The sequence below is a fragment of the Capsella rubella genome, unplaced genomic scaffold (genome assembly GCF_000375325.1).
Source record: "Capsella rubella cultivar Monte Gargano unplaced genomic scaffold, Caprub1_0 scaffold_7, whole genome shotgun sequence".
Taxonomy (NCBI): domain Eukaryota; kingdom Viridiplantae; phylum Streptophyta; class Magnoliopsida; order Brassicales; family Brassicaceae; genus Capsella; species Capsella rubella.
In genome coordinates, this window is record NW_006238917.1 from 7661521 (window position 1) to 7687644 (window position 26124).

A 26124-nucleotide genomic window follows, 5' to 3' on the forward strand; every position below is an offset into this window, starting at 1 on the left:
TCGTGGTTATAAATTTACAATTTGGAGATCTTGGACCAACTAATGTTCAAAGTACTTATTAAAACATACAAAAATTGGAAGAGAAACAAATAACGGTCCAACATGAATCGATATGTAATTTTCAATAGAGACTTAGACAATTGAATCCATTTACGCCTAACTTGCCCATGCATGCCACTTGATAACTTCTTGAAAAGTTGAGTAACTTTATTTTTACCAAATATATTAAGGTTTTATATAATTTACAGTTTGACTTTGTTTTAATGATTTCGTTGAAATTGGGGATCAAGTAGCTTTATTTTTACCAAATTTTATAGTTTGTCTCTGTTTTTAATGATTTAGTTAAAATTGGGGATCAAGCAACTTTATTTTACCAAATTTATGTATGTTTGACATATGTTAATTATATATATATATATATATATATATATATAATTATTGCAGTATAAGTTAATAAAGATAAATATAAATTAATATTTATAAATATACATTTATTATTATCATTTTTTGGTCAAAAACATTTATTAATTATCTGAAAGTGTCAATCACATATAAATATGATATATGAAATAAATAAAATATTATTATAATGTGATATAGTAGATATATAATCTAATTAAAATGAGCTTACATATCTGATATGACCAATCATTGATTGGCAATCAATAATGATGTAAGACTTAGAAATTTAATTAAAATTAATTTTCTTTCAAATATAATATTTATAGTCTAATTTTGGTCAATATGTATGATTTGTTTTCAACAATATAATGAATTTCCATATGCTATAAAATATAATTGATTTTTGTGGATAAAAAAGTGAATGTATTAAAATATAATTGATTTATGTATTTCTAGGTGATTATGAATATATGGGAAGAGCCATGAAAAAAACAATATAAATAGGTACAAGCTGTTGGCAAGAAATAACATGTTAATCTCAGATTCCGAGAGCCAAATCTGCCACTTTCTTAATGTTAATTGAAAACATAAGCTTTTCATCTTATTTTTGATAATGTTCTGAATTTACGTTGTTGAGATTGGCTATAGTTTGTTTTAATAACATAACTTGGTGTTGTCTGAGTTACACCCACCCAAGTAGTGTAACTCGGACAACACCAAGTTCTGTTATTACAACAAACTATAGCTTATCTGACCCGCGTTGCTCTGCAAGAATTGTCATTAGATACATGACTCGTGGTGGTCATTTCAGGAACATACCAATCGGTGGAAGCTATTGTCAATCCAATGGTGCAAAGATAGATAAAATGTTCATATTATTAACACAATGCTCCATATTTATAGTTCTTAAGTTAATTGACATTGCACTCTATACTAGTATACTACCCTTACAAAGATAATTAAAATGCAAAAAAAAAGATAATTAAGAACACAATACTCCATAATCCTATTGAAGAGAGCATAAATCCCAAAATGATCTCACTTTTTTTTTATATTAAGTCTAAAATTTTGCAACCTGCAATAGAATCCAAAACCCATGAACTGCTTGCAGATCTGGCTCTAGCAGATTTTGCCAAGGCTTCAGCATCAGATCTTCTTTGGGTTAGAGTTTTCTTCTTGCTAGGCTCAACACTAAACACTACGATCGTTGAAGCTTCATCATTGTCATTAGACACAGGCCGCCTGCGCAGGATTGTTCCTCCTGCTGCTACAATCAGATCTTGAAGATACCCTTTGTATGCAAGCTCAAAATCTCCCATAATGTAAAACTTTAGTCCATTGAAAATTTTTGGTTTCTGCATATTCGAGTATGAAATCATTTAGATGAAATATTCTCTGAGTCGGTTGTATCAAAGAGACTAGAAATAATAATCACAGAGAGACGAATCTAACCTTGTTCAAAGCTCTTTGTCTTCCAAGATAAGGTCCTTCTCGTATTCCATGAACATCCATGGTTATTTCATACGGCTCCTCGCTTACATGTTTTGTATCTTTCATACACGCCTTAATCCCTGCGAGAGAAGATATACAACACTTAGAAAATATGTTGATCATTGCAAACATATATATATGCGTCATTGCTAATAGTTAAAGAAGAATTACAATCAATGGTTAGTATCCATTTCCCCTCCAAAACTGCCATCATGAATTTGAGGGTCCTTTTGCAGGCTCTGTTTTCATCAATTGATGCAATGACATGTGTAACAGTTGGCTCCCACTTTTTTGCGATCGTAACTCCAGAAATTTCCGCAAATTCTGCAATAACAGTCTGCAATCAAAGCCATCAGTTCAATACAAGTTTCAACTTGAGGGTTGCATATGGTGAAAGAGTGTGTATATATATACATACCTTCTCTTCCACTGTGAGCCCAGAGCAGGATATGATCAATTTCTTGGATAATGAAAATCCATGGAAGTGTTTGCTCTGGATCTCAGCGATGTTTGTTTTTCTAGAAACTTGGTTCGTCTCAGAGTGCAGTGGTCTAGCGAGAATAATGATATATTGTCAGCTGTCTTATTTATCATTTAGAATCAAATCATAATCCCTATCAGTAGATAAAAATGACATACCCTTTAGGAGCACACTTGCGTTTTCTTTCTTTTTTAGTAGTCTCCTCACAGGGCAACTTAATGGATGTTTCCAAAGGGCATATCATTATAAAGTTTTCCTGTTGACAAGAAAGGGTTTTTAAAAACTGTGTAAGGGACTATATATATAGAGGTTCAACATATATGCATCACTTACATTGTCCCATCTGCATTCTGGTATCAATTTTGCACAAGTAACATGAAAACTATTCTTGCAACTCTTATTGTAACAACCAAGTGCTGCGCCTTTAAGTCCACAGCAGCTGCAACTAATTCTTCGGCTTCTTGTCAACTCCACATCAAGATTCACCGCGGTAAGGTTGTTGAAGTATACATTTGGAGCCCTGAAAAAGCAATACAGTTTATTACGTTCAGTCAGTAGTGTACTAAAAGCACATATGCCATATCCTTCAGCAGGTTAAATGATTTACTACTATCCATATTTCTTACCATTCAGCACAGTTTTTGTGAACATGTATGACCTTAGACCCACCATCAAAATCTGCAGAGACAGGTTCACCTCGGAGGTAGTGAGCCATTTCTCCTGAAGCCTGTCCATATAACATTCCAATTAACAAAGTGGTAAAAATCAACAAAGGTCTACATCTAAGACTCCAATGTGAGATAGTGAAGCCAACCTCTGTGTCTTCGGAAGACTGACAAAAGGCACATGTGAATTTCTTCGTTGAAGGTCCATCACATCGTCGCAAATGTGCACTACCTCCAGATGTAGACTTGTTTCTCGCTGAGCATTTCTCTATAACTTGCATGGTGTGATTGTCTTTATCCACACTGGATTTCTTTTTGATTGTTGAATCTTGTTTATCACCTACTTGATTCAACTTATCAGTTAGGATATCATTTCCATGCGATTGTGTAACTTTGCTTGAAATCAAATGGGAATCAAGTTTCAATCTCTTTTCTGAAGTCTTCTTTTGAGTTTTTCCAGATAAATCTTTTGAAGAGCTTGCAGTGGACATTCTTCCCCTCTTCTTCAGAGAGGGTTTCTTGGTGGGACTTTGTTTTTCAGGATGTGTATCAGATGAACAATGAGATTGATCCTGATCACCCTTTCCCAAAATTTCTGTTCCAAGTGGGAGCTCATCAGATCCTGCAATTGGATGAGCTGAAGAGGATTTAATGCCAGATCTTTTCCTCTTTGACCCCTGCTTCACATCTGCTGCCTTGGATACATTCAGATCAGACTGAACTCGTGAACTCTGACCTTTGCTTCTTGTAACCCTTTTAGCGTTCACATTTTCATCAGGATTCCCATCATTCGTGATAGTAGTGCCAGAAGCCCCACAAATATCTTGTTTCTCACTAATGTTTGCTATTGCAGATGATTCTATGTTATCCTCTGAAACTCCACTTCTTCTAACAACTGTATTTCTTTCACTTCCTGCTTTGCGGGTTTTACATTTGGATAATGCTACTTTAGATGGTTTCTTTGGATTAAGATCAATCTCACTTCTATCTGGGACCTGCAAATCGATAGAAAATTTGAATTCATTTCAATACACTTGATGACACTATCAAAGAAAACAAAGACCTTGCTGTATCAGATGGAAGAGCTGCCTTTTACCTTTGCCTTCACAGGACTAGGTAGAATCTCCGGAGAACAAGGCCTCTGAGTCCATTCAAACATTTCACTGTCAAACATGTCTCCAGGATTTGACTTTTCTTGCTCATCAACCTGAAACACTCACCGAGAAAAAGGTAAGATTAAAGGATACGACGCTCTTTTGGGATATTGGATTGAATCAGGGAATACCATGTAACTTAGTATTTGACATTATGAGTAATAGATGTGTCAAATTCCTTTAAACTCGCAGTATTCAATCTAAATCAAAGATATCCTCCACCGCATAACTAAGACTTATCTAACACATTTCTATAAACTCAGAGGCTCAGAGCAAGTGTAACATGTACCAATACCACAGAACAATATAATGCAATATGAATACTGCAAGATAGCATTACAAAAGGCTATTGAGAATTATAAGTACTAACCTTCAATGGGCTCTCATGATCTGAGTCCATCAAATCGCTGAAAGATGGAACATCAACAGGTGTAGTATCTAAAAGTGGATCACTTAGTGTGCGCTGACTTGAGCTCTCCCCATCAACTTCATCTCTCAACCAAAAGAAGGGTGACAGATTTCCTTCTTTATTCAGACATGGATGCTCATCCAAACGAATCACGGTTTTGTCAGTGTAACCCTTGATATTTTCAGCTGATTGAGTAGACTCAGTAGGTTTAGCTAAGCTTTCAGAAGAGAGATTCTGCAGCAGCTGCACCCTTTTCTTGGTTTGGGAAGAAGGTTTCATAACAATAGGTCCCCGTGCATCTGTATCTGTTTCCTTGGCTTTTCCACACTCTTTCCTCTTGGTTGCTCGGCCCTTCTTAGAAACCTGACGATTCTTATCATTTTCCTTTTCTGTGGAAGCATCTCTCACATGCTTTTCTTTATCTGAGGAACACATCACAGAACGCAAATCTCACTTTTTTAGACAGCTTAATGATTACAGAAACAGCTTGACATTTGATTTAAACATCATCAACTTAAGATAATAGAATATCAAGTGAAATGATTACGGTCCAGTGAACATGAACTTGTATCGATTCAATCACTGTCTTTTGTTTCGTTCGGAATAACAAAATATCAACACATCGATACAATTAAGACAACAGTAAGACAAAGTACCTAATGGTGAAGGATTATTCTGGCTGACGAAAATGTTGACACCAGAAGCATCTTCCATGTTCTTGTAAATGCTCACCAAGCTATCCATATGAGGAGCACCTCGAATCTCTTATAAATAATATAACAGAATAATAAAAAAACAATATACAATTGCAAACTTGGGCATAGCAATAGAAAAATCTGACTGTTTTGAGAGAAATTAAGAGGCATGAGAAAGTACCTCTACGATGGTAAGGGACTTTACAAACTGGGCAAGTAGCATCCACTTTCATAGATTTCACTATACATTCACTGAGATCAAGAGAAGACCAGTGTCAACGCTTGAATAGACTACAATAATGTAACAATACGAAGATACTTACTTGCAAAAGACATGGTTGCACGAAAGTGAAACTGCAGAATTAAATAGACTCAAGCTGCCATACAAAAAACAAAATTCAAATTGAAATAAGAAATTAGGGTTTTTCCTCGCCGTGTTCGTCATAAAATGCGGACATAATTAGCAAAGAGGGAGAGAAACATACCAAATAGGGCACTTGAGTTCTCTTCCCATCCTCTCCAGGTGACTTGTGTCCGCCATTTCGATCTTCACTGATAGAGTAAACGAAACGAATCAATCTGATGAAATTAGGGAGTGAAGCGACTCTTTGGGTACTGTAAATAGATAGATAGATAGATGAAGCGTGTCGTCCAAAGAGGCTTACCATGTAAGCTTTGAGAAAAAGCCGCCAAATTTTCATTTTCTTTCAAATATTTTCACCATCCCGCCATGAAAACACGCGGTCTAATCACTAATTCACTATACACTATAATTTTCGTTATGTCCCCAAAACATTTTTAATTTAAAATATTTTAGCCCCTTACTTTTTTATTCGACAATTTAACCCATATATACTTTCATCAATTTTACAAATTTCCCCTATGAGGTTCAGTGAGACAATGACTTCAGTCATAAACTCATAAAAGGAGATTCCGATAAACGAAGAGTTTTCTGATAGAATACGTACACAAAACTGAGAAATATGGTTGAAACATTTATATATTTTGTGCATTATTACCATTTACCAGTAATCTTGACAAGAACAAGAACCATTTTTGAAATGGTGAAACCTGCTACGGTCTCTCACAACAATCTCTCGGTTATAAACTTTAGACACAAGTTTGATCGCCGAATGACAATCTCCGCAGACTCTAAGATTCTTCACAACTCTAACTGGTGATCTTTCTGGTGTGCTAATTAGCATAAAAGCAATAGCAATCTTCTCACTGTGATAGACCAGAGCATTCTCTTTCTCTTCCTCCTCCACGTCAACGTAAACGTTCGAAATCTGTGGCACGTAGCCTTCCAATCTCAATCTATCAGTCATTTCTTTCAACTTAGCGTAAATCTCTTCGCTTTTCGGATGAGACTTATCACCCATAAGAAACTCATGAACTCTGTTTCCTACTTCTACTAAGCTGTGACCTGGAACTTTTCTCACACCGTCTCTTAACATTTGTTTCCTTATCTTTTGCACATCGGACCAACGCTGCTCGGATGCATACATATTTGATAAGAGGACATAATCCCCACTGTGGTTTGGTTCTAACTGTAAGATTTGGAGTCTGGAATATTCCGCTAAATCTGACTCACCATGAACGGTACAAGCTCCTAACAATGTTCTCCAGATTACAACATTTGGTTGCATCGGCATTTTCATTATGTATTCGAACGCTTCCTTCACTTGTCCAGCTCTAGCTAGCAAATCGACCATACAACCAAAATGTTCAATCCTAGGCTTAATCTTATACTCTTCTCTCATCCTCCTGAAATACTCAAAACCTTCCTTCACCATCCCGCAATGGCTACAAGCGTATAAGATTCCCACAAATGTGATCTCACACGGTAATAATCCCTCCTTTGAGTCCATAACCCTGAAAAGCTCAATCGCTTCTTTTCCAAAACCATTAACAGCTAAACCGACAATCAATGAAGTCCAAGAGACACTGTTCTTATCCACCATTTCATCGAAAACTATTCTGGCTTCTTCGACTCTTCCACATCTCGCATACAAGTCCAATAGAACATTGCTGGAATGTAAGTTTCGTGTCAAACCCACTTTGATCATATATACATGGACTCTCTTACCCAATGTCAAAGCACCAATCTTGGCACAAGCAGACAACAAGCTTACGATTGTAAACCCATCAGGCTTGATACCCTTAGAGTCCATTTCAGTATATAGCGCCAAAGCTTCGTCTGGTTTACCGTTTTCTACAAAACCATTAATCACAGAGTTCCAAGCTACAAGATCCTTCTCAGGCATTTTATCAAACACCTTGTAAGCATTCGATAAGTCACCACAATTGGCATACAAATGGAGCAGAGAGTTCTGAGCAAATATCAACGAACCAAACCCACTTCTTATAACAACTGAATGAATCGTCTCTCCCAAACGAACATCCGCCATTTTCGTCACAGCCTTAAGAAGAAACGGATAAGTATGAGTATCTGGCTCGACCAAACCAGATACTTTCATTTCACGGTAGAGAGAAACAGCAGAGACGGAGTAGTTGCTATCGCACTCGGCGTAGCCTCTGATTAAGGTGTTCCAAATAAAGATATTGATGGGTTTCTCAATCTTGGAGAACACCTTGTGAGCGTAAGACATGGGGGGTGGAGAAGGAAGAGATACGAGGTAGAAGATGAGGTGTTTGCCCATCTCGGCATCAGCGATTGAGACGCCATGGCGGATTGAAAAAGCGTGGATTTGTCTTAGTTTCGTTAGCGATGAAACGCCGTATGTTTGCAAGAGAGTGATGCATCTCTCGACCATGGGAAGTAGCAAAACAGAGGTTTCTGAGCATGGAGGCATTTTGCTCTGTTCGTGTGGGCATTGTCGTCAATTGCCTTAGTACTGAGGCGAGTTCCATTAAATCATATAAAAAGACTTCTAAAGATGATGACTTTCCAGAACCCTAAATTTTGTTTCTCAATTTCTCCAAACAACTTCGACAGCCGCCGCTATTCTCTGTCGGAAGAAAAAGAACCAAGCAGAACTTCAAACTTCTAAATGTCAAAACCCCAGAAGAGTTGAATCGAGAGCAGTATCTCCTAACCAAGAGTTATGAACGAGTCAAAGGATGGATTTTGAATGCTGAAGCATTGTTCTATCGGATCAAAGCTAGCCTCTAGATAAGATTCTTACCTTGGTGAGAATGCTTCAGGTCAAGCTCTGATGTTTCTATATCAATTTAATCAATCTCATTGCTCAAGTTTGACACTTTTAACTCTCTAGTTCATTCTGCATATCGTAACTGTTAATACTTCAAGAGGATAAATTTCTCTATGTCTCTTTGCTTTGCTTGATTATTTCACCGTGTATCAGAACTTCATAGCCGTGAGGTCTTGGCATGAGGATTAAACACGGTGGTACATAAAATAAAATCAATAAGCACATATGGCTGTATCCATCTGATCATGAAGAGATTAATTGGCAGTCTTAGCGCTACAGTTTGAGTTTTCTGCATTTCAATTAGTCTAAGGACTTTAGAAAGAGCTTCTGCTATTGACTTGCACACTCTTTAAGACTGATGTTTAGATGCTCTGTTTATACAATCACTCATGGATGCTGATCAATTCATGACTCTGTATGCTAACCAAGCTCTTATCTCTATGGGCATGTGACATTTACAGGATGAAGATTGTAGCAAAACACTGAGAAAGGAAGCAGACAACTCGGCAGTACCTGGATCTTATGAATGGCCTTCCCTCCATTTCCCTCTCCTGGACAGCAAAAGCTGGGGAACTATTCGGAGAAGAGACGCAGGTTATGGAGATGATTATGCAACTTGATGAAAGCCAAAATCTTGATTCCAAGTCAAGCTACATAGACCAACAGATTAGCATAATGAAGTGACTTTTACTTCTCTTTCTTGGTAGCCCGTAGTGGTATGGCAAAGAACTTTTGAAAAAAATGTGCTTAGATATCAGTATAAAACTCTTTCTGAGATTAACATCCTACTCAATGGACACCAATGTACAATAGGAGATTGCTATCTTGAATGCATAAATGTGCAAATGTGTAAACCAACCTACTGACACCAAAGAGGAAAAATACAAAAAAAAAGTTAAGGTGGTGCCTAATCTGTAATCATGTTATCTCCCTGCTAGGGCTTTGTTTTGTCATCTGAAATTACAACATTGTGCTCGGCCTTTCAACAAATTATCCCACAAGCACATCATCTGACTCGGAGATTGGTAATGTGCAGTGTAGTAGTTCAATGTGCATCCATATTGGCAAAATTTCCAGCTGTGTGAGTATTCAACAGGCTGCATTGAGGCGTTGAATTTCTCTACCCACATTCCCATGCTCACATCTTCCATCTTGAACAGCTGTGACAACAATGTGGAACTAGTTTAGCTTAAAATCAATTCAAAATGAGAGATGCTCTTATATAAGAGTACGAGATGGAGATAGAGTAAGAAAAGTAGAGATGGTCAGACCCTAAGCTTGTGTCTTGAATTCTGAGAAACAATATACTTAGCAATGTTGCTTGAAATTATGTATCCGGGTCCATTGGCGTAAGGAGGATAAACAGATTCTGGCCACTCCTGTTACAGTAAATAAGTAAAAAATGTTAGTATCTGAGGCCGGTTCTGATATCTGCATCATAAAAAAGTGTATGCAGGCAAAGAACAGAAGCTATTATACCTCCCATGTAACTGCCCACTTTCCAGTTCTAAGAGGACGATGTCGAAGATTTAGATTTCCCATATAGAGTGATTTTTCCGGAGAGACTCCATCGAGTTGTTTCAAAATTGATTCCACTCTGATAAATGTGTCATCATCACATTTCATTATATATGGAGCTGTCACATTCTGGACCTGAAAAGTATTTCAGACAATCATATTCCGATTTGTATGAGTAGATACGATGAGGGAAACATTATTAGGGATTATACACAAGACTTAAATAGGGATGGAGTCGTGACTGCAGAAATGATCAATACCCCAAATTCACAAATAGCAATTGTCTTAAGGACCACAAGCTCGTAACGATCCATAAAGGGCAGAATCACAATGTCTCCAAAATATTCAGCCTCTTTCTTCAGCATTGCATTGACTTCCTTTCTAGGATTCTACCGCACACACACACAAAAAAAAAAAAACATAAATCAACAAAAGAAAAGCATGAACTGCTTAACATTTCAAGGTAAAGAACTTCAAATTAGTAATTCTCCACCTCACTGGTCCAGTACAATCGGTCTGCAGTATTAAGTTTCTTATTGAATTTGTTTCTGCATTATGCTTTAACAGAAGGTAAGGTGGTAAGAACTTACAATTGCAACAAAGAATCGGACTACTACATCTGAAGATTTAATTGAAGGATGCTGCATCCATGTCTTTCTCACTGCCATGCGCTCTGAAAAATGGTTAGTTGCAGATAGAACACCCATGAAAAGGCGCAAAGGAATGCCAGGCAATGGAGGAGCTTTCCATTTTGAAGAAAAATCTATTGCTTTCTGAGGTGAGAAACTCGGATGAGATGTTGAAAGAGAAGTAGCATAAACAGAGTGAATATCAACATCTCCAGTAATTGCCAGTCCTGTGGCATCTTCTATGGTAAACCCCTGCGAGGCCAGAAATAACAAATTATCAGACTCAGAGGAGACAAGTCTCTTGGTTTGAATAACAAACTGTACTATTGAGTGTTGAGACCAATTAGTAAGGCATATATAAGCAGAATGCTCATCTGATATCACATACCGGTCGATAAGGAAATGAAGATACGTGCCGTCCTCCAACATTTATATGGAAACCGTCAATTCCAGCTCGCAAAGTTAGGACAAAGACCCTGCCTTCCGCAAAAGGGAATGACCAAGTGACTTCTGGTTTCTGTTCACGTCCTATAAACCGTTTGAACCAAGAAGTTGTCTTTGATTCCTTGGAGTCCACCATGTCAATTATGTCATTCCTTGTCCACTTTTCACATCTACGGAATCCATCAACTGGGACAGAACATTTACTTAATTGAAGAGAAAACAAAAGGAAACATAACTATTCAGAAATAAGAAAACTAAGTAACTAACTGGGGATCGGCTTGCTATTTCTTGATACTATTTTCAATATGAATTCGTCATATATCCGTAATTTGATCTTCCACATCTAAAGTCCAAACTAATTAGCAGTCTATGAGGGATGTTAAAATCTTACCAAGCATGTCTGTGTCCTTCTTGGATGGAGTACCGTCACATCTTTGAGCAACCCCCCACTGCATCCTATAGCATGTATTGTGTTCAATGACTGGCCGGTGATTCCAATCACCTTTAATTCTAGGGTTCAAATGAAGAATTTTAGGGGGATATTCCCCGTCCCCTGTCTTCAGCCCTTGCAACTCAACCATAAATTGTGAAACCATAACCATTCCATCGCCTCTTATCGATCTCGAACGCTGAGGCACAGATTCTTTATGTGCGTACTGTGGAGTTCCAAGAATTGTAATAGAAGATCCTGCAGCAAGACCACAGGGAAGCAACATGATCCTATTGGTTTTATTCAAGTCATCTCCATTCATTGAGATCTGAGAAGGACATGATTCGACCTTCCGTTCGTAAATCAAAGAACTCTCGTCAACGTTCTTTACCTCAAACTTATCAAGATCTTCCCAAGCCTTGGATCCAAGAATCCAAGCCTCATCTGCCATTCTTTCAAAGGGTGACATATGGATAGTTCTATTCCTACGTCTCATGACCTCTCCCGATATTCGACCATACCGAAAACGAAGTGGCTGAATCGGTTTAGATCCACTGAACTTCTCTTCTTGTGGCGCATTCTGAGTAGTAGAAGGACCACTTTGATTCTCTTCATCGTCTAGCTTCCTATTCAACATGTCACTGTGTAACGACCCGCTTAAACTAACATCCAAACCAGTATCCCTTAACGCCCCATCTAAACCAGTATCCCCACTTAACATAGCAACCATCTCGATGAAATGTGGGAACTTAAACGCCAAGAAAACCAAGTAAAACCCAGCAATAGCTAGCAAGAAATGTGACAACTTGAACCTCCTAGTAGAACTATAAACCCCTCTAAAAGATTCGCTTTTTACCCTTTTCATTGTTAAGGGTCAGCTATAATAACTACTTCCCAATCAAAAGCACTCGACTTTTTGGTTTCCAAGTCGAATCAACGCGTCAAAACTGCAAATGGCGTAATCAAAAATGTAGCCAAGTCATCGAACAACTTCATCTAAAGACTTAAATGAGAACTATAACCTCAAAATCTGGTAAGGAGATGAATCAAAACCCCACAGGAAGAGCTAAAAGCTTGGCACGATCTGAAGATCGATGGAGTCCACGAAATCCAATCAAATCAATCCAGATGTCTCAATTTGATATGGGTCTTTCCAAATAGACGAAATTTTTTGAGAAGCAGAGGAGAAATAGAGAAAGTTACTGACCCCAATGAAGCAGAGCAAAATCTGCACCTGATTTTACCGGTGTTTTTCTCCACAAATCTAGGGATACAAGAGAAATAAAACAGAGGAGAAACCACTCAGGAGAGAAAGAGATGATGGAGAAAACAAAAAGTAACCTTTATTCAATTTTAAATTCAAAAAAAAACAAAAATTGTCTCACTTTTCTTATCTAACAACATTCAAACGCGTATTTCTAGTAAATCTCGGTTTAAAGGGTTTTAAAGTCATTGATTTCTCTGTAATTTGTCTCCTAATTTGTAGTTTCTTTTCTGTTAAGAATATACAGTCAAGTTGAAAACTTAAAGATTGATCGAATCATATAAAAAAACTAAAAATTTCAATATTTGTTCATGACTGCATGAGTTTTCAATATTTCTAGGAACATTTAGCGAGTAATCTCATTACCCTTTGTGCAATGATCACACTCATATGAGTCGTACCATCATATGTCAACATCTTTTATTTGGGCTATTTGGTACGGGTAATCGATATCATTGTTTCTGTCTGGTATAGAAAGATCATGGGTATTTACTATCCAAATTCAAACTCACATATTATATGTTATTGATACAACAAAGGTTCAAGATCGATCAAATTCTTTTGCTACAGTTATTTATGTGTTATCATTCGGATTCAATAGAGGCATAACGTACGATGCTTGCTACTACATACGTATTTTGAATATATCAAGAAAGATAGACTCCAAGTCCAACCCATGTCGTGGGCAGGTACGTCTTTACATCTCTAACTGGCTCATTAGGAAGGGAAGTTCATGTAGTTGTTGTAAACATTATCTATAAAACTACATCTTTATTAAAAAGGGTTTCGAAAATTACAATATGTAGAGAACCCGGCCGTATCGATCGAATAAACGGCGGTAATCAAGAAGAGGTATACAACAAAAGCGTATACTGAATATATATCGGACCTTTTAAATAATAATAAAAAGGTCGGAATGATCTTAAGCAAACCTATGTATATAAAATAAAACGGGTGCACACAAAAATATCGACCCGATCAGTACAAATTATACAAAACACACGTATACGTATAGTATTAGTAGATCTCTTTAGTTTTCGAAGACAGAAAAAGAGCCAATTCGAACCTCCGAGAGAAAATTCTTAGAGCTGCTTGGTGATCCGGAAATAGAAACCGAACTAGAAGACGAAGAAGATGAATAAACAACATGATGATGAGAAGCTTTCACCATCATCGTCGTCGTACCACCATTGTTGAAACAATCTTCTTTATAATCTTCCTCTTTGATTGTGTCTAGCTTCTGCTTCGCTGCTCTGTGCCTCCTCATCACTGTCACGAATTGAGGCGGAGCAACCTCCGATGCAAACCTAGCTAGACGAGAAGTAGCCATTTTTTTTTCTCGATTTTTAACAAGAACAATGTGTAATGAAATAATAGAGAAACGATTGATGAGAGAGTTAATATATATATATATATATATATTTTGGTTTGAGCTATGATAATGCTTGAGATATGAAACTCGTATTTATATATGCAGATGAGTTTGCTGATTACCCACGTCGTAGGGCACTTGTTTTTGACGTTTTGTACCGTCAATAGCTTTTGGTATTCAATGCATCGACACGTGTATTGCAAGTCTTTAAATTTTGCTTTGTCGCAAGCTATTATTCATCTCAAATTTCGATAATTTAATGACTCTAAGAAGTCTTCTCTATATTAAGATGTAAATTGGGTGTAATCAAAACTATTATTTACAAATAACACTCTAAACAGTACAATCAATGTTTTAAAAATTAGTGCCGAGGAAATATTTTGCATTTTGTTAAAGACAAATGAAGTCCCAATTTATTTTGAGTGGTTAATGAAAAACACATATCTAATTTCACAATGTGGTTAAGGTTGCATTTTGCCAACTTTTGAAAACGATATATAAATATAGGGGCCGTAATGAAGTTGATTTTAAAATGAGAACGTGTCAAAATAGTTGTGGAAGACGTCATCTCTATCTTTGTCGGAATCAATGACTGACAAAATCTAGCTTTTACTCTCATTGTGCTTAACCGGTCGTATGATAACCCACGTATGAGCTACCAAAATCTGGATCTTTTGTCACTGTCTTTGTTGTTATGGGATTTTTTCTTTAATTTCTTTAATATCCATTTAAGATTTTTTTGTTCTCTAAGAAATTGGCCGTTATGGCTAAGGAGAATCTGAGTGAACTACTTATTATAATATAGTTTTGTTATTTTTAGGTTCACCTTAAACATATATGCATAATTACCTATAAATAAATTTATTAATATAAAACACACATTTTCAACATATCAATTAAATATTTACAATACAGATATTCATTAAAGATTATAAATGTTATATTAAAAAACATATTTCAATTAATTTATAAGTATTACATCATTTTTGGTTCGTCATATTTAATAGAAAATCTCAATTTACTTGGATTCACCTATCTACTTTATTAGTTGACTTACTAGATGATTGACATTTTAGGATTTTTTTTTTTGGTAACATTAAAATTTTGTGTATATTGTGTTGATTGATATGTATTCTGACAATTTCAATACGAGTACTACATTTTAACAATAATTATATACCTATGTATCATTGTTGTCGACTTGTCATAATGGTTCTTTTTATGATTAACTACGTAAGTACTTATTTACGAGTATTCTTTATGTTTTTCTCAACAATTAATATAGCAATCATTGTGCTTTATATATAAATTTGCGAATTATTAATAGTAGTACAATCATATTGAATATTTGGATTGACTGGAGTCTATGACAATAGAAACCCATTCTCATATCGAATCGAGAAAACAAAATTAGTTTATCAGACCGGACCTATATTTGGACAGTATTATTTGTAAAATGATAGCCTTATATATATAGTTTTCAAGAAATAACTTAAAATTGTATAGTCCCCGATCGAAAGATACATATGGATTTCTATTGGACGTAATATGTTCCCTATACTCTAAATATTTGCATGTTATATATATAACTCAAAAGTTAGTTTGTAGTTTGCATTAAGTCAATACTTGTAACGAGGAACACTATACATTAGCAAATGAACTGATGACGCTTCGATAGTTATATATTATTAGGAAAACAAAATATCAAACAACTGATGTCTTTAATCTTTTGGGCTACAATGATGCAAACTTTTAATTACTAGAAAAAAAGACCCAACAATTTTTTTTTTTTTTTTTTTTTTTAAAGACCCAACAAAAACAGAAACGACAATTGAAAAAGAAAAAGAAAACGAAAACAGAACCAAAAGACTGAATTAAAACATTAACATAAGAAATAGGGAATAGGTAATAATACGGTTTAAATTTATTTTAAGGACGATTTTTATCGAAATGGTTAAGCAGACCTAAAGAAAAAGTTGCTTCCGATCTTCTTCTTGTTGTCGTCGTTGTTCATCTCGGTGCCTGAAGATCCTCTGCTTCCACTAGAGCTTGCTTCATGACTCCCATTCATAGTGTTGTTGAAGCTGCTTTGGTTTATGCCATAGCTGTTTAGATTATCAACGTACTCACCAATTGATTGGTTGATGAAAGGATTACCAATCAAATCATTGGTTCCAACATCGTAAAACCCTTGCTGATACGGTTCCTCACCAAAATCCAAGCGCTCCAGTAGTATTGGTCGAAAACTTCGACCTGGAGGCACATTGGTTACACTTACACTATGAACTTCAGTCATGTAACCGAACTGGTTCCCAACAATGGAAGTAGCAACAGAAGAAGTAGAGGAACCACCAAAAGATCCAAGAAACCTGCTGTTTTCTTGAACATGTCTCAAAGGTTGGTGATTATTACCTGGTTGGTGGTTCTCAATGGAAACCATCAGAGAAACCGAAGACTGTTCTATCCTCGGACGCTTGGGGGTACGGCAACGTCCACCAATCGGTATGTCTCTCAAAGCCCCACCATGAGTCCAGTATCTACGACACTTCTTGCAGAAGTAGCGCGGTTGAGACTGGCTGTAGTTGTTATAGTAGCAAAATTTTGTGTTGTCAGAATCACACCTTGGACACACTCTCGGTGGAGGCTTCTCTTCGTTCACTTGGTTGTTTTCCTTTGCGGAAACGTTCAAGTTAGCCATTTCTCTCTAAGAACTGTTTTGATTTTCTCTTAAGAATTGTAAGATATTGTTGTTGCTAGCTTTTCTTTTTTTGTGTTGTGGAAGGTGTGAAGGTGTCTCCTTATATAGGTTCTTGGGGCGTGGAAATTTAAGAAGAGATACGTTTCGGGTGTTAGGAGAGTGAGATTTTGAGTAAAACGTGTCAAAGTTTGTGTTTGAACAAAATCTGAAGATCTATCACACACAATAAAAACCTTAAGCTAAGTTTAGTCAAAGACCAAGGTTTTCTTATTATTAACTCTTGTCTGTATATGAAACAATTTAAGAATCAAGAAGCTATATAGTTAATTTAGTCAAATCCCACAAAGAAAAAAAAATCTATAGGAAATTGAGAGTTTAATGACCATTTAAGGCTAATCAAACATGCGTTACTTGCTTACATAATATGTGAAAACACGTGTTCTCACGCTTTATCTCATTATGCATAATATACATTTTTGGTTGAAATATTTTTAATTGGTGTTTGAATAGTAATCTAATTTTCTCGAAATCGACAAAACACTAATTATTAACTTTATTAAGCATTTAATAGTGATTTATTTTGAGAAAAAGAGAAGAAAACATAGTGTAGGCGCGTATAGTTTACGCGCCTGCTTTCATTGGTGCAATGCGTATAGTTTACGCGCCTGCTATCATTGGTGCAATGCGTATAGCTTACGCGCCTGCTCTCATTGGTGCAATGAAAAATCTTTGGTAATTTCTCTTTTTAGTACATTATACAATTGTTGACAGTAGAAAAGATTAAGTAGACATCAATACCAAAAATTAAGATAACAAGTAACTCAATTATGTGGAAGTCAAAATGTAAAGCTAATCTTTCACAAAGCACCTAGTGATATTCTTTTCCTTTTTTTTAAAAAAAAAGATAAGACTTAAAACACAATGTGCGTACGCACGCTAGTGTTCTCATCAGTGGCATCAATCCATCAAGGAAATGAGTTATAACATTACTTTTATAGAAAACGGTCCGCATAAATAATGGATACAGTTTAGAGGAATAGAATGGTTAGAAAGGCACTACTGCGGAACAATGCCTACATCACAATGACAACAAATTCAACTATAACTAAAACTTTGTATAACAAGCAAATAACTTTGTAAGCGACTTACCAGTGATTTGTTCGAATAATGGACCGAGGCAACACACTACACAATGAACTTCATGACCCTCGTACAGCAAATATTCATTATGTCCATCTAAGTTGAGATTGACTAAAAAGAAATAGAAGCTTGAGAATCATAGAAATAACCATAGTTTTGTCTTATTTAATTATATACTAAAGCATCTCACATTGTCACGTACATGAGACCAAGTTTAGTTTGTAAACAGAGAAAAAAACTGAAAGCAGAGCAATACATGAAGAAATGACCCTGAGAAACACAAAGATATACATATGTCTTCCACATCAGTTAAATGTGATGAAATCATCCTCTTTCCGATCTTTCTCCGCTTGTTTCTTCGTATGGTCTTCCACGGTTTTATCGATATCAGCCCGGGCCTTCTTTGCATCCTCTTCAGGCCCAACCACAGCTTCAGTCACGGTCTGAGCAGCATTTTTCGTACTCTCCCAAGCTCCTTTCACAGTCTCCTTCGTCTTCTCCCCAAGTTCTTCAGCTTTACCCTTCACAGTCTCCTTAATCCCTTCTGCCTTCTCCTTAGTGTCTTCTCCATACTCTTTCACCTTCTCTTTCGCATCTCGAGCTTTCGCTTTTGCATTGTCCATCGTATCTTCAGCGTAATCCTTAGCTCTTTCTTTTGTATCTTCAGCTTTATTCGCTGCCTTCGACGCACCTTCGTTGACCTTGTCTTTAGTCCGTTCCGCATAATCCTTAGCCTTCTCTTTTGCATTGTACGCTGTGTCCTTCGCTTGCTCTTTTGTTTCGTAGGCTTTATCTGCAGCTTTGCTCGCTCCTTCGTTGGCCTTGTCTTGAGCCGCTTGGGCATAGTTCTCTTGGATATCATCCCTCCATTTCTTTGATCCGTAAGCTGAATCAGTCCTTGAATCTCTAGCGTTATCTAGCGGATCTCTTCCCTGAAAATAAACATTGCAAGGTACGTACCAACTAGTATTAATAGCTTCACCAACACGTTAAGCTAAAAACTCGACCAAAACATAGCTAAAACAACTGCTATAAGTATCTCGACATCTTATAACGTTAGGACAGGTTCGACAATGTTTTGGACCCTCAAATCGGCCTTATTTGAATCTAACTCTTAACAAAACAACACACATGAGAATCTAAATTACTCTTATGTGTCATAGAACCATATGAAAATCTAAAAATTGTAACCTCGGAATGGCTAACAGAGGAGGCGAAGCAGACACGAGAGATTTGCCTAGTAGAAGCAGCGAGAGTTGCCGGAGATTTGATTCCAGGGAAAGCCTTTGAGAGACCAAAGAGAGCAGTTCTTGTTAGTTGCATGGCCGCCATTTTCAATCAAATCAAGAAAAACAAAGAATTGTTTCTTCCAATTCAAAATTTTTGCTATATGATTCAATTAGATTGCAGTGTGTGTTTTCGAAGTCGGTTTCTCTAATACGTTGCACCTTATAGATCGAACCGCAGAGAAGCTGGCAGCCTAAGTATGTGACACGTGTCGATTTGGCGACACGTATTTGACACGTGAACACCTTTGGTTTCTTCTATTAAGCGCACCGTTTCATACGTCTTTATTTGTTTTCTTCTTGTGCCGCAAGTTTCCTTTGTTTACTTGTACTTTTACTTTTTTTTATTTTTATCTTTATATATTCGTAATTTGGGTTTAAGGCTTTAAGCAATAACCTAATACTGTATATTATTTTTCATTGTAACTTAATTCGAAGGTCCGATCAGACAAGGAGTCATCAGCTTCGACGTTCAGTACAACAAACCCTAAAGCACGTTCTCAATATCTCTCCCAAAATCGAAAAAATCTAAAATCCTATCATCGACTAAGCAAAAATCAAGTTTTTGTTTTCGTTTCTAAGCCTTGTTCATTCTCTAAAGTTTGTCTAGATTGATAAAGCCCTCGGTAATTATCATGGAAAATCGCATCGGGTGGAAACCCTAGTTTTTGGGGGAATCGGCCTTGTGTACTAAGCAAGCTCTAATTCTACATTAAAAGTTATTTTGTGTCCATGATGATCTTCTGAAAAATTATGGTGTAGATGTTTTCTCGTGATATGAGCTATGAAGTGGAATTGTATTTCCTGTTGATCAAAAGTTGATTCCGATTACAACTATGAATTGGATTTCAGATGAATTTTCTGTAATTTCATACCACGTTTTTGTCTATGCATGCGCATTCAATTTAATAATATTGAAAGGTTAAGGTTATTTTTTCTCTTTACAATTCAGATGGCTTTAAAGGAGCAGCTAGATAAGTTCAACAAACAACAAGAGAAATGTCAAACTATGTTTTCGAGCATTGCTTCTTCAAGAGTGCCTTCAAGACCGTCCGTGGCTGAATCAATCATTCAGAAGCCTGATGCAGCTCCTCGCAAGTTTTCAGACAATACAAAGCAACTTCAGAACATTAACAGCATCAGAAAAGCTCCTGTTGGAGCTCAAATGAAGCTTGTCATTGATCTTTTGTTCAAGGTTTGTGTCCCCTTCTCTCTTTGTACGTATTTTTTTTTTTTCTCTCTATATGAGCTATATAAATAATTTCTTTAATGAAGCTAATTTGTCTTGTAGACAAGGCAAGCCTATACGGCAGATCAAATAAATAAAGCTTGTTACGTTGATATGAATGCCAATAAGGCTGTTTTTGATAGTTTGAGGAAGAATCCAAAAGTGCATTATGATGGAAGAAGGTTCTCTTACAAGGTAACCAAACATTTCATTCAAGGAGTAGATATTAATTCATTAGTTTCCCATTTTCTCTTTGAGTTCCAACCCCGTTTACAACTCTGCTCCTGCCGTAACGTCACAGGCAACGCACGATGTCATGGACAAGAGCCAGCTTCTTTCGTTGGTGAATAAATACCCTAACGGGATTGATGTGGCTGATCTCAAAGATGCTTACCCAAACGTCATGGAAGATTTGCAGGCATGCATTGCATAGCACTGTTTTGGAAATACAATAATGTCGTTTTTTTTATTGTGTATTCAAGATTGTCTTGTGTGTTGGTTTTGTAGGCTCTGAAAGATTCAGATGACATATTTTGGTTGACATCAAAGTACACAGTTTCAAAAGAAGGCATTGCGTATCCAAATGATATCAAGTATCCGTTTCAGGTTGATAACGAATTCAAAGCTCTATTCTGCGACATGGACATCCCGAACGACATGATGGACGTGGAAAAGGAGCTGTGGAAGATTGGTTTGAAGCCGGCTACAAACACTGCGGAGAGGAGAGCTGCTGAACAGCTCCATGGCATATCGAATAAACCCAAGGACAAGAAGAAGAAGAAACAAGAGATCACCAAGAGAACCAAAATCACCAATTCCCATCTTCCGGAGCTCTTCAACTGCCTTAACGCCAGCAGTTCCCGGAACTGATTGCCTCATGCATTGCACTTTGAAGTTATTTTTCTCTGCACCTATATATTATTTTTCCTACTCTAATATAAAATCATGAAAAAAACATAAGAGTTTACATATTCAGAGAGAACTTGTATCTTGTATATCTTCGTCAATTCATTAAGTATGACTATCATCATGAGGATCAGAGAATGAAAACTTGGCATGATGAGCTAAAAGAATTTTTGAAAACTTGGCATAAAGGCCAACAACACACTGGTGGCCAGTATCAGAAAGAGAAAGGGGTATGAGCTTAAAGAACATTTGACGCAATGTTTTATTACATTTTAAAAAGAAATTAATCCAACTCATATTGTTTTCTTTATTTTTCATGTTCGAACATTCTCGGCATTACAAAATGTGTATATATATATAGTTATGTTTAGTGCAAAAAGATATTACAAAAGAATTTAAAGAATTAATCAAATCTATCAAACATTGTGATCGTAAAACCAAATAGATCTTCCATGTGGGTCTTGAATCGGTCTTGAATTTGCCTCAAATCCCTATCATCAGTCAATAAACTTAATTAGTACTTAATAAAACTAAATCAGTACTTTATTATGCTAATTAATGAAATTACATAAAACAATTTCTCGACTACTTACATCATCAACGGTTTCCTTCAGTGCTGTAAGTTGCTCCATTGATACTGTTTCCACCTATACAAATGAAATATATATGTAATGAATATAAATTTTTATCAATTTATAAAATAAATACAAAATTTATAATATACCTTTGTGAGTACGGTCCAAAGAACGCCTTCAGTGCAAGGAGGAGCAGTGAGAGAGCCCATGTACCTATATATTTTGGAATGAAACTTGATCTCTCGAGGATCCACCATCCCTATATTTTTCTCTTTTTTCTCCACTCCTTTTATTCCATCTAGTAGCTGCATGCATGCATATATACATATATTATATATTTTTGAATATAACAAAATCAATCAAACATTTTTGCTTCAAAAAATATGTATATAATTAAACTATACCTTTGCGAGGAATTCATTAGGTTCACCTAATTTGTAAAGAAGACCAATCACTGCATTTTTGCCCTGAGCACTTGTGTGAACCATGTGAAGCTCCAAATCGTATCTGTAACACATTCGTTTAGTTTTGACAACTTTGATATAAATGAAATTCATTAGTTTTTTATATATTTGCCATTCATGAAGTAAAACAAACCTAGTTCCATTAATGGTATGCTCAGAGGGAGAATGCCAATGTGATTGCACCAATTTGTAATCAGTTTGATGTATTGTTACTTTGCCAGCATCTTCTTTCCACGATACCATAATGTCATGCCCTCTGTTTACAATAACAGCCGGAGCTGGTTTGTAATCCATATTCCATGGTTGATCATGAACAAGACTAACTCTTTCGTTTGTAAGATCGATCGGAGATTGAAGTTTCCCGGTGTTACAAACTTTCCAATCAGGATTTATCTTGCCCCACCCTTCTGGTCCTTTGTCTGTTTTTTGTTTGTATGTAAATATTTCTTTGTGGTCATGACCTGTTTTTTTTTGTTTTTTCATATTTAATATTTAGATCCAAAACTTATCAGATTATATACTAGAGTAAAAATAGGTAGAGATGTATAGGAATCATACCGAGCTCACGAGCATAAACGAGTAGTACATTAGGGACATGTAAACCGATGAAAAGCAGTGAAAAGAGGAAGATTGTTCTTGTGTTGCGATCCATTTTTTCGTAATTCTTTTGAGAGAATTGATTTTGCTTATATGTCTTCTTTGTCTTTGAGTTTATGTTTTGGACATTGAAAGAGTTTGGATCTATAAACTATTTATATAAGGAGACTTTAGGGGGAGGGGGAGGTTTGTTTAGTTGGCCTTTTATGACTTTTGCAGTTAATTGCTGCGAATTATTAGTTAATAATTTGGTGTATCTATTTGTAAAAATAAAAACTGATTTCTTTACGACCAAAAAAAGATGCAGTTCACTGGTTCCATTTTGGTTGTGTTTTCTAATTTGGGATGGTATAGTAAGTAAACATAAACTTTGACAATATAACAGAGAATAAAATCGACCTGGATAATAGCTAGAATTGAACTCATTCATATATGTTGAATAACGACCGAAACAAACAAAACTTGACTAGTATTAGGACAATCATTTTATTCGAACATATGTTTTATTTCGTTTTCATTAGTTATTATTAATGAAAACGAACCGAAAACAAAATGTAAATAAAGTTATTGTGTATACACATGATGCATGTGAGATTAAACATGATAACGTGTAATGTGGTCATGCGCATGCATGTATACATATATAGGCTATTTTTTTTTGGCCATTCATTTAGCTTTACGTACGTCCTTACCGATCTCCTTCCCCTGGTTCGACGATTTTCTCGCTCAGTCTCACTTGACATGGTTGTTCAATTAAGATTCTGATTGGCTTATTTAGATATGAATTAACGAAAAGCTGAGACAAATGATTAGCTACGCCATACCAAATGTTTTACCTAAACAACATATTCCCGTGATTAATTATGGTTTTAAAGACTAGCAGATTCTTGATGGATTTGCTTGAATGATGAAATAATTATGAATATATATCGTAAAAGAAAGAAAGCGCTATATATTGTTCGAATGTATTAACGGTATATATTGAGTTAACCCGGACAACGACGGAGACGTCTCCTTCTTCCTCCATTTACTGTCAGGTGGAGCGTGATATATAGTTGTTGAAGAACATATCGTCAGTTCCAATTCTCCAAAACCCAAAACCCCACTATCCCTATTCTCCTTCTCGATTTTTTTTTTTTTTACTTTTTTTTTTTTCTTGTGATATCGATCCAGGACTAATAAGATTAATAAAAGTGCAGTTTCCTTTTTTTTATTCTCGTACAAACCTATTTGCCTATATATATATATATATATATATATATATATATATATATTGTATTGTTGCTGATTACTTTCCTCTCTTATATATAATGATATACTGATCTGACAAAGACTAGTGCAATATTATTACTAATGGTATGATATTGAGCTCCCCGAAGAACATTGCTGATATTGAAAAAATTGGATTGCGTTTTATAACTCATTGTTTTTGAAAAAAATATTACAAAATGAATATTTGGTAAAAGGTATTACAAAACAATTGAATTCATCAAATCAAACATTTGGATCGTAGAACCAAACTGTTCTTCCCTTTGACTCTTGCACCGGTCTTGAATTTGTCTCAAATCCCTATTTTTCAGTTGTTTGTAATTAAGTGATTAGTAGCATGAAATTAAATCAATATCAACTAATGAAATTACATAAAGCAATTTGGACAAGTACTCACATCATGAACGGCTTCCCTCAGAGCTGTGATTTGCTCCATTGATATTGTGTTCACCTACATATACGTATACGGAAGATCAGATGAATATGTAGTAAAGATCAAGAAGATCATTATATATAAATATGAAGCAAAAATGTAAGTACCCTTTTGACGACAGTCCAGAGAACGCCTTCAGTGCATGGAGGAACAGTGAGAGAGCCGATGTATCTATAGAATTTTCTAGTTTGAAACCTAATCTCTCTAGGATCAATCACCCCTAGATCTATCTCTTTAGTTCCCACTGATTTTATTCCATTTAGTAGCTGCATATTTGTATATATTGAATCATCAAAACACAATTTATAAAATACAATCTTCTAGCAATAACATATATTGTTATATATATAGGGTACCTTTGCCAGGAATTCATTGGGTTTGCCTAATTTGTAAAGAACACCAATAACAGCAGTTCTTCCTCCAGCACTGGTGTGAACCATGTGAAGCTCTAGGTCATACCTAGTTCCGTTGACGGTATGCTCAGAGGGTGAATGCCAATGGCACTGCACCAATTTAAAATCAGTTTGACGTATTGTTACTTTCCCAGCATCTCCTTTCCACGATACCTTGAGAAAGAAGTTAAAAAATTGATTTTAAATGTTTAAGTATAGTGATCATAATGTAATCAAGAAAGAGAGAAATGAACTAAAGTTTAAAAGTATATTACCATAATGTCATGGCCTCTGTTTGTGATGACAGCATGAGCTGGTTTGTATTGTCTTTTCCAAGCTTGATCATGAATAAGACTGACTCTTTCGTTTGTAAGATCGATGGGAGATTGGAATCTTCCGGTGTTACAAACTTTCCATTCTGGGTTTATTTGTCCCCATCCTTTTGGTCCGTTCTCTTTTATTTGTTCATATGTGAATGGAGTTTCATCCACTGTTTTCAGATTAGATTAAACAAAAAAACATATGTAAGTCTTGAGCTTTGATACGATATATTTGAATGGAATAGAGGAGATCTAATGACCATACCGACTTCAGAATCTGCAAGTGAGATTGTAGGAAAATATAAACATATGAAAAACAAAGCAAAGAAGAAGATTGTTTTTGTGTTCAAAGAACCCATATTTTTCTTCTTTTGCTTTTTTGCTCTTATGTATTTATTATGTTTTCTTGAGAATGTTTTGAATATTGAAGGTTTCAGAATTACACTATTTAAAAGGGAGGCTTTAGGGGAGAGGTCTGTTTCGTTGTCTTTTTATGGTTTTTTTCCGTTGCTGTGATTATTAGTTAATTTTGGTGTTACTTCTTGGCAAAAAATGAATAACCGAATGCTTAGCGAAACAATTTGGTTGGTTTATCTAATTTGGGGTGTAATATCCAAAATACATACATACATATGATGAAACTATGACAGTGTAACAGAGAATAAAACCGATCTGGACATGTAGAA

At 35.9% G+C, this 26124-nt stretch overlaps 8 protein-coding genes across 11 annotated transcripts; 1 reads left to right on the top strand and 7 right to left on the bottom strand.

The window, feature by feature from the left end:
• Positions 1–1444: 1444 nt before the first annotated feature.
• LOC17878955 (protein BREAST CANCER SUSCEPTIBILITY 1 homolog) lies at positions 1445–5891 on the bottom strand. The gene is made up of 14 exons (XM_006286231.2): positions 5783–5891; positions 5621–5674; positions 5479–5549; positions 5259–5366; positions 4564–5024; positions 4136–4246; positions 3189–4034; positions 3001–3101; positions 2708–2894; positions 2533–2630; positions 2312–2444; positions 2065–2230; positions 1855–1973; positions 1445–1757 (listed from the first exon to the last, which is right to left on the bottom strand). Exons 1-14 carry the CDS (start codon positions 5836–5838, stop codon positions 1452–1454), a joined length of 2817 nt encoding a protein of 938 aa, XP_006286293.1. The 5' UTR covers positions 5839–5891; the 3' UTR covers positions 1445–1451.
• Positions 5892–6272: 381 nt separating this feature from the next.
• Positions 6273–8465, bottom strand: LOC111829724 (pentatricopeptide repeat-containing protein At4g21065). Its single transcript, XM_023779700.1, has one exon. The coding sequence runs from the start codon at positions 8111–8113 to the stop codon at positions 6320–6322; it is 1794 nt and encodes a 597-aa protein (XP_023635468.1). The 5' UTR covers positions 8114–8465; the 3' UTR covers positions 6273–6319.
• A 738-nt stretch (positions 8466–9203) lies between these two features.
• On the bottom strand, positions 9204–14160 carry LOC17879354 (hydroxyproline O-galactosyltransferase GALT2). 2 transcript variants are annotated; one of them, XM_023779699.1, is made up of 9 exons: positions 13886–14160; positions 12702–12728; positions 11456–12306; positions 11009–11250; positions 10582–10872; positions 10252–10380; positions 9953–10126; positions 9745–9852; positions 9204–9633 (listed from the first exon to the last, which is right to left on the bottom strand). In XM_023779699.1, the coding sequence occupies exons 1-9, from the start codon at positions 14086–14088 to the stop codon at positions 9424–9426; spliced, it is 2235 nt and encodes a 744-aa protein (XP_023635467.1). In that variant the 5' UTR covers positions 14089–14160; the 3' UTR covers positions 9204–9423. The 2 variants fall into 2 exon arrangements, with proteins under 2 accessions (XP_023635467.1, XP_023635466.1); XM_023779698.1 differs by lacking the exon at positions 13886–14160 and having other exon boundaries at positions 11456–12787.
• Positions 14161–15786: 1626 nt separating this feature from the next.
• On the bottom strand, positions 15787–16901 carry LOC17880664 (dof zinc finger protein DOF4.4). Of its 2 annotated transcripts, XM_023779211.1 has the most exons (2): positions 16543–16901; positions 15787–16383 (listed from the first exon to the last, which is right to left on the bottom strand). In XM_023779211.1, the coding sequence occupies exons 1-2, from the start codon at positions 16826–16828 to the stop codon at positions 16085–16087; spliced, it is 585 nt and encodes a 194-aa protein (XP_023634979.1). In that variant the 5' UTR covers positions 16829–16901; the 3' UTR covers positions 15787–16084. The 2 variants fall into 2 exon arrangements, with proteins under 2 accessions (XP_023634979.1, XP_006282805.1); XM_006282743.2 differs by having other exon boundaries at positions 15787–16901.
• Positions 16902–18104: 1203 nt separating this feature from the next.
• Positions 18105–19364, bottom strand: LOC17877444 (late embryogenesis abundant protein 1). Its single transcript, XM_006285576.2, has 2 exons — positions 19160–19364; positions 18105–18900 (listed from the first exon to the last, which is right to left on the bottom strand). Exons 1-2 carry the CDS (start codon positions 19298–19300, stop codon positions 18274–18276), a joined length of 768 nt encoding a protein of 255 aa, XP_006285638.1. The 5' UTR covers positions 19301–19364; the 3' UTR covers positions 18105–18273.
• A 359-nt stretch (positions 19365–19723) lies between these two features.
• LOC17877623 lies at positions 19724–21498 on the top strand. Of its 2 annotated transcripts, XM_023779572.1 has the most exons (5): positions 19908–19941; positions 20207–20449; positions 20546–20677; positions 20784–20900; positions 20990–21498. In XM_023779572.1, the coding sequence occupies exons 2-5, from the start codon at positions 20207–20209 to the stop codon at positions 21350–21352; spliced, it is 855 nt and encodes a 284-aa protein (XP_023635340.1). In that variant the 5' UTR covers positions 19908–19941; the 3' UTR covers positions 21353–21498. The 2 variants fall into 2 exon arrangements, with proteins under 2 accessions (XP_006286238.2, XP_023635340.1); XM_006286176.2 differs by having other exon boundaries at positions 19724–20449.
• A 306-nt stretch (positions 21499–21804) lies between these two features.
• On the bottom strand, positions 21805–23079 carry LOC17879275 (alpha carbonic anhydrase 4). Its single transcript, XM_023778052.1, has 6 exons — positions 22986–23079; positions 22561–22888; positions 22368–22470; positions 22113–22268; positions 21982–22035; positions 21805–21879 (listed from the first exon to the last, which is right to left on the bottom strand). Exons 1-6 carry the CDS (start codon positions 23077–23079, stop codon positions 21805–21807), a joined length of 810 nt encoding a protein of 269 aa, XP_023633820.1.
• A 1412-nt stretch (positions 23080–24491) lies between these two features.
• LOC17880910 (alpha carbonic anhydrase 4) lies at positions 24492–25797 on the bottom strand. Its single transcript, XM_023778053.1, has 7 exons — positions 25794–25797; positions 25704–25715; positions 25394–25608; positions 25083–25292; positions 24834–24992; positions 24691–24744; positions 24492–24593 (listed from the first exon to the last, which is right to left on the bottom strand). Exons 1-7 carry the CDS (start codon positions 25795–25797, stop codon positions 24519–24521), a joined length of 729 nt encoding a protein of 242 aa, XP_023633821.1. The 3' UTR covers positions 24492–24518.
• Positions 25798–26124: the final 327 nt, after the last annotated feature.

Excerpts from the sequence above, each read along its gene's own strand:
- LOC17878955 (XM_006286231.2), bottom strand. The coding sequence starts at position 5,838 with ATGGCGGACACAAGTCACCTGGAGAGGATGGGAAGAGAACTCAAGTGC. Across the intron at positions 5,550-5,620 it reads TGCAACCATGTCTTTTGCAA|TGAATGTATAGTGAAATCTA; the intron begins GTAAGTATCTTC and ends TCTTGATCTCAG. Across the intron at positions 3,102-3,188 it reads AGTCTTCCGAAGACACAGAG|GCTTCAGGAGAAATGGCTCA; the intron begins GTTGGCTTCACT and ends TTATATGGACAG.
- LOC111829724 (XM_023779700.1), bottom strand. The coding sequence starts at position 8,113 with ATGCCTCCATGCTCAGAAACCTCTGTTTTGCTACTTCCCATGGTCGAG.
- LOC17879354 (XM_023779699.1), bottom strand. The coding sequence starts at position 14,088 with ATGGCTACTTCTCGTCTAGCTAGGTTTGCATCGGAGGTTGCTCCGCCT. Across the intron at positions 12,307-12,701 it reads TTTTGCTCTGCTTCATTGGG|GTTCAAGTTGTCACATTTCT; the intron begins GTCAGTAACTTT and ends TTCTACTAGGAG. Across the intron at positions 11,251-11,455 it reads GAAGGACACAGACATGCTTG|TTGATGGATTCCGTAGATGT; the intron begins GTAAGATTTTAA and ends GTTCTGTCCCAG.
- LOC17880664 (XM_006282743.2), bottom strand. The coding sequence starts at position 16,828 with ATGGCTAACTTGAACGTTTCCGCAAAGGAAAACAACCAAGTGAACGAA.
- LOC17877444 (XM_006285576.2), bottom strand. The coding sequence starts at position 19,300 with ATGGCGGCCATGCAACTAACAAGAACTGCTCTCTTTGGTCTCTCAAAG. Across the intron at positions 18,901-19,159 it reads CCTCTGTTAGCCATTCCGAG|GGAAGAGATCCGCTAGATAA; the intron begins GTTACAATTTTT and ends GTTTATTTTCAG.
- LOC17877623 (XM_006286176.2), top strand. The coding sequence starts at position 20,147 with ATGCGCATTCAATTTAATAATATTGAAAGGTTAAGGTTATTTTTTCTC. Across the intron at positions 20,450-20,545 it reads TCATTGATCTTTTGTTCAAG|ACAAGGCAAGCCTATACGGC; the intron begins GTTTGTGTCCCC and ends TTTGTCTTGTAG. Across the intron at positions 20,678-20,783 it reads GAAGAAGGTTCTCTTACAAG|GCAACGCACGATGTCATGGA; the intron begins GTAACCAAACAT and ends GTAACGTCACAG.
- LOC17879275 (XM_023778052.1), bottom strand. The coding sequence starts at position 23,079 with ATGGATCGCAACACAAGAACAATCTTCCTCTTTTCACTGCTTTTCATC. Across the intron at positions 22,471-22,560 it reads CATACCATTAATGGAACTAG|ATACGATTTGGAGCTTCACA; the intron begins GTTTGTTTTACT and ends AATGTGTTACAG. Across the intron at positions 22,036-22,112 it reads TTTGGACCGTACTCACAAAG|GTGGAAACAGTATCAATGGA; the intron begins GTATATTATAAA and ends TCATTTGTATAG.
- LOC17880910 (XM_023778053.1), bottom strand. Across the intron at positions 25,293-25,393 it reads ACAGAGGCCATGACATTATG|GTATCGTGGAAAGGAGATGC; the intron begins GTAATATACTTT and ends TTCTTTCTCAAG. Across the intron at positions 24,594-24,690 it reads TGAGGGAAGCCGTTCATGAT|GGATTTGAGACAAATTCAAG; the intron begins GTGAGTACTTGT and ends ACTGAAAAATAG.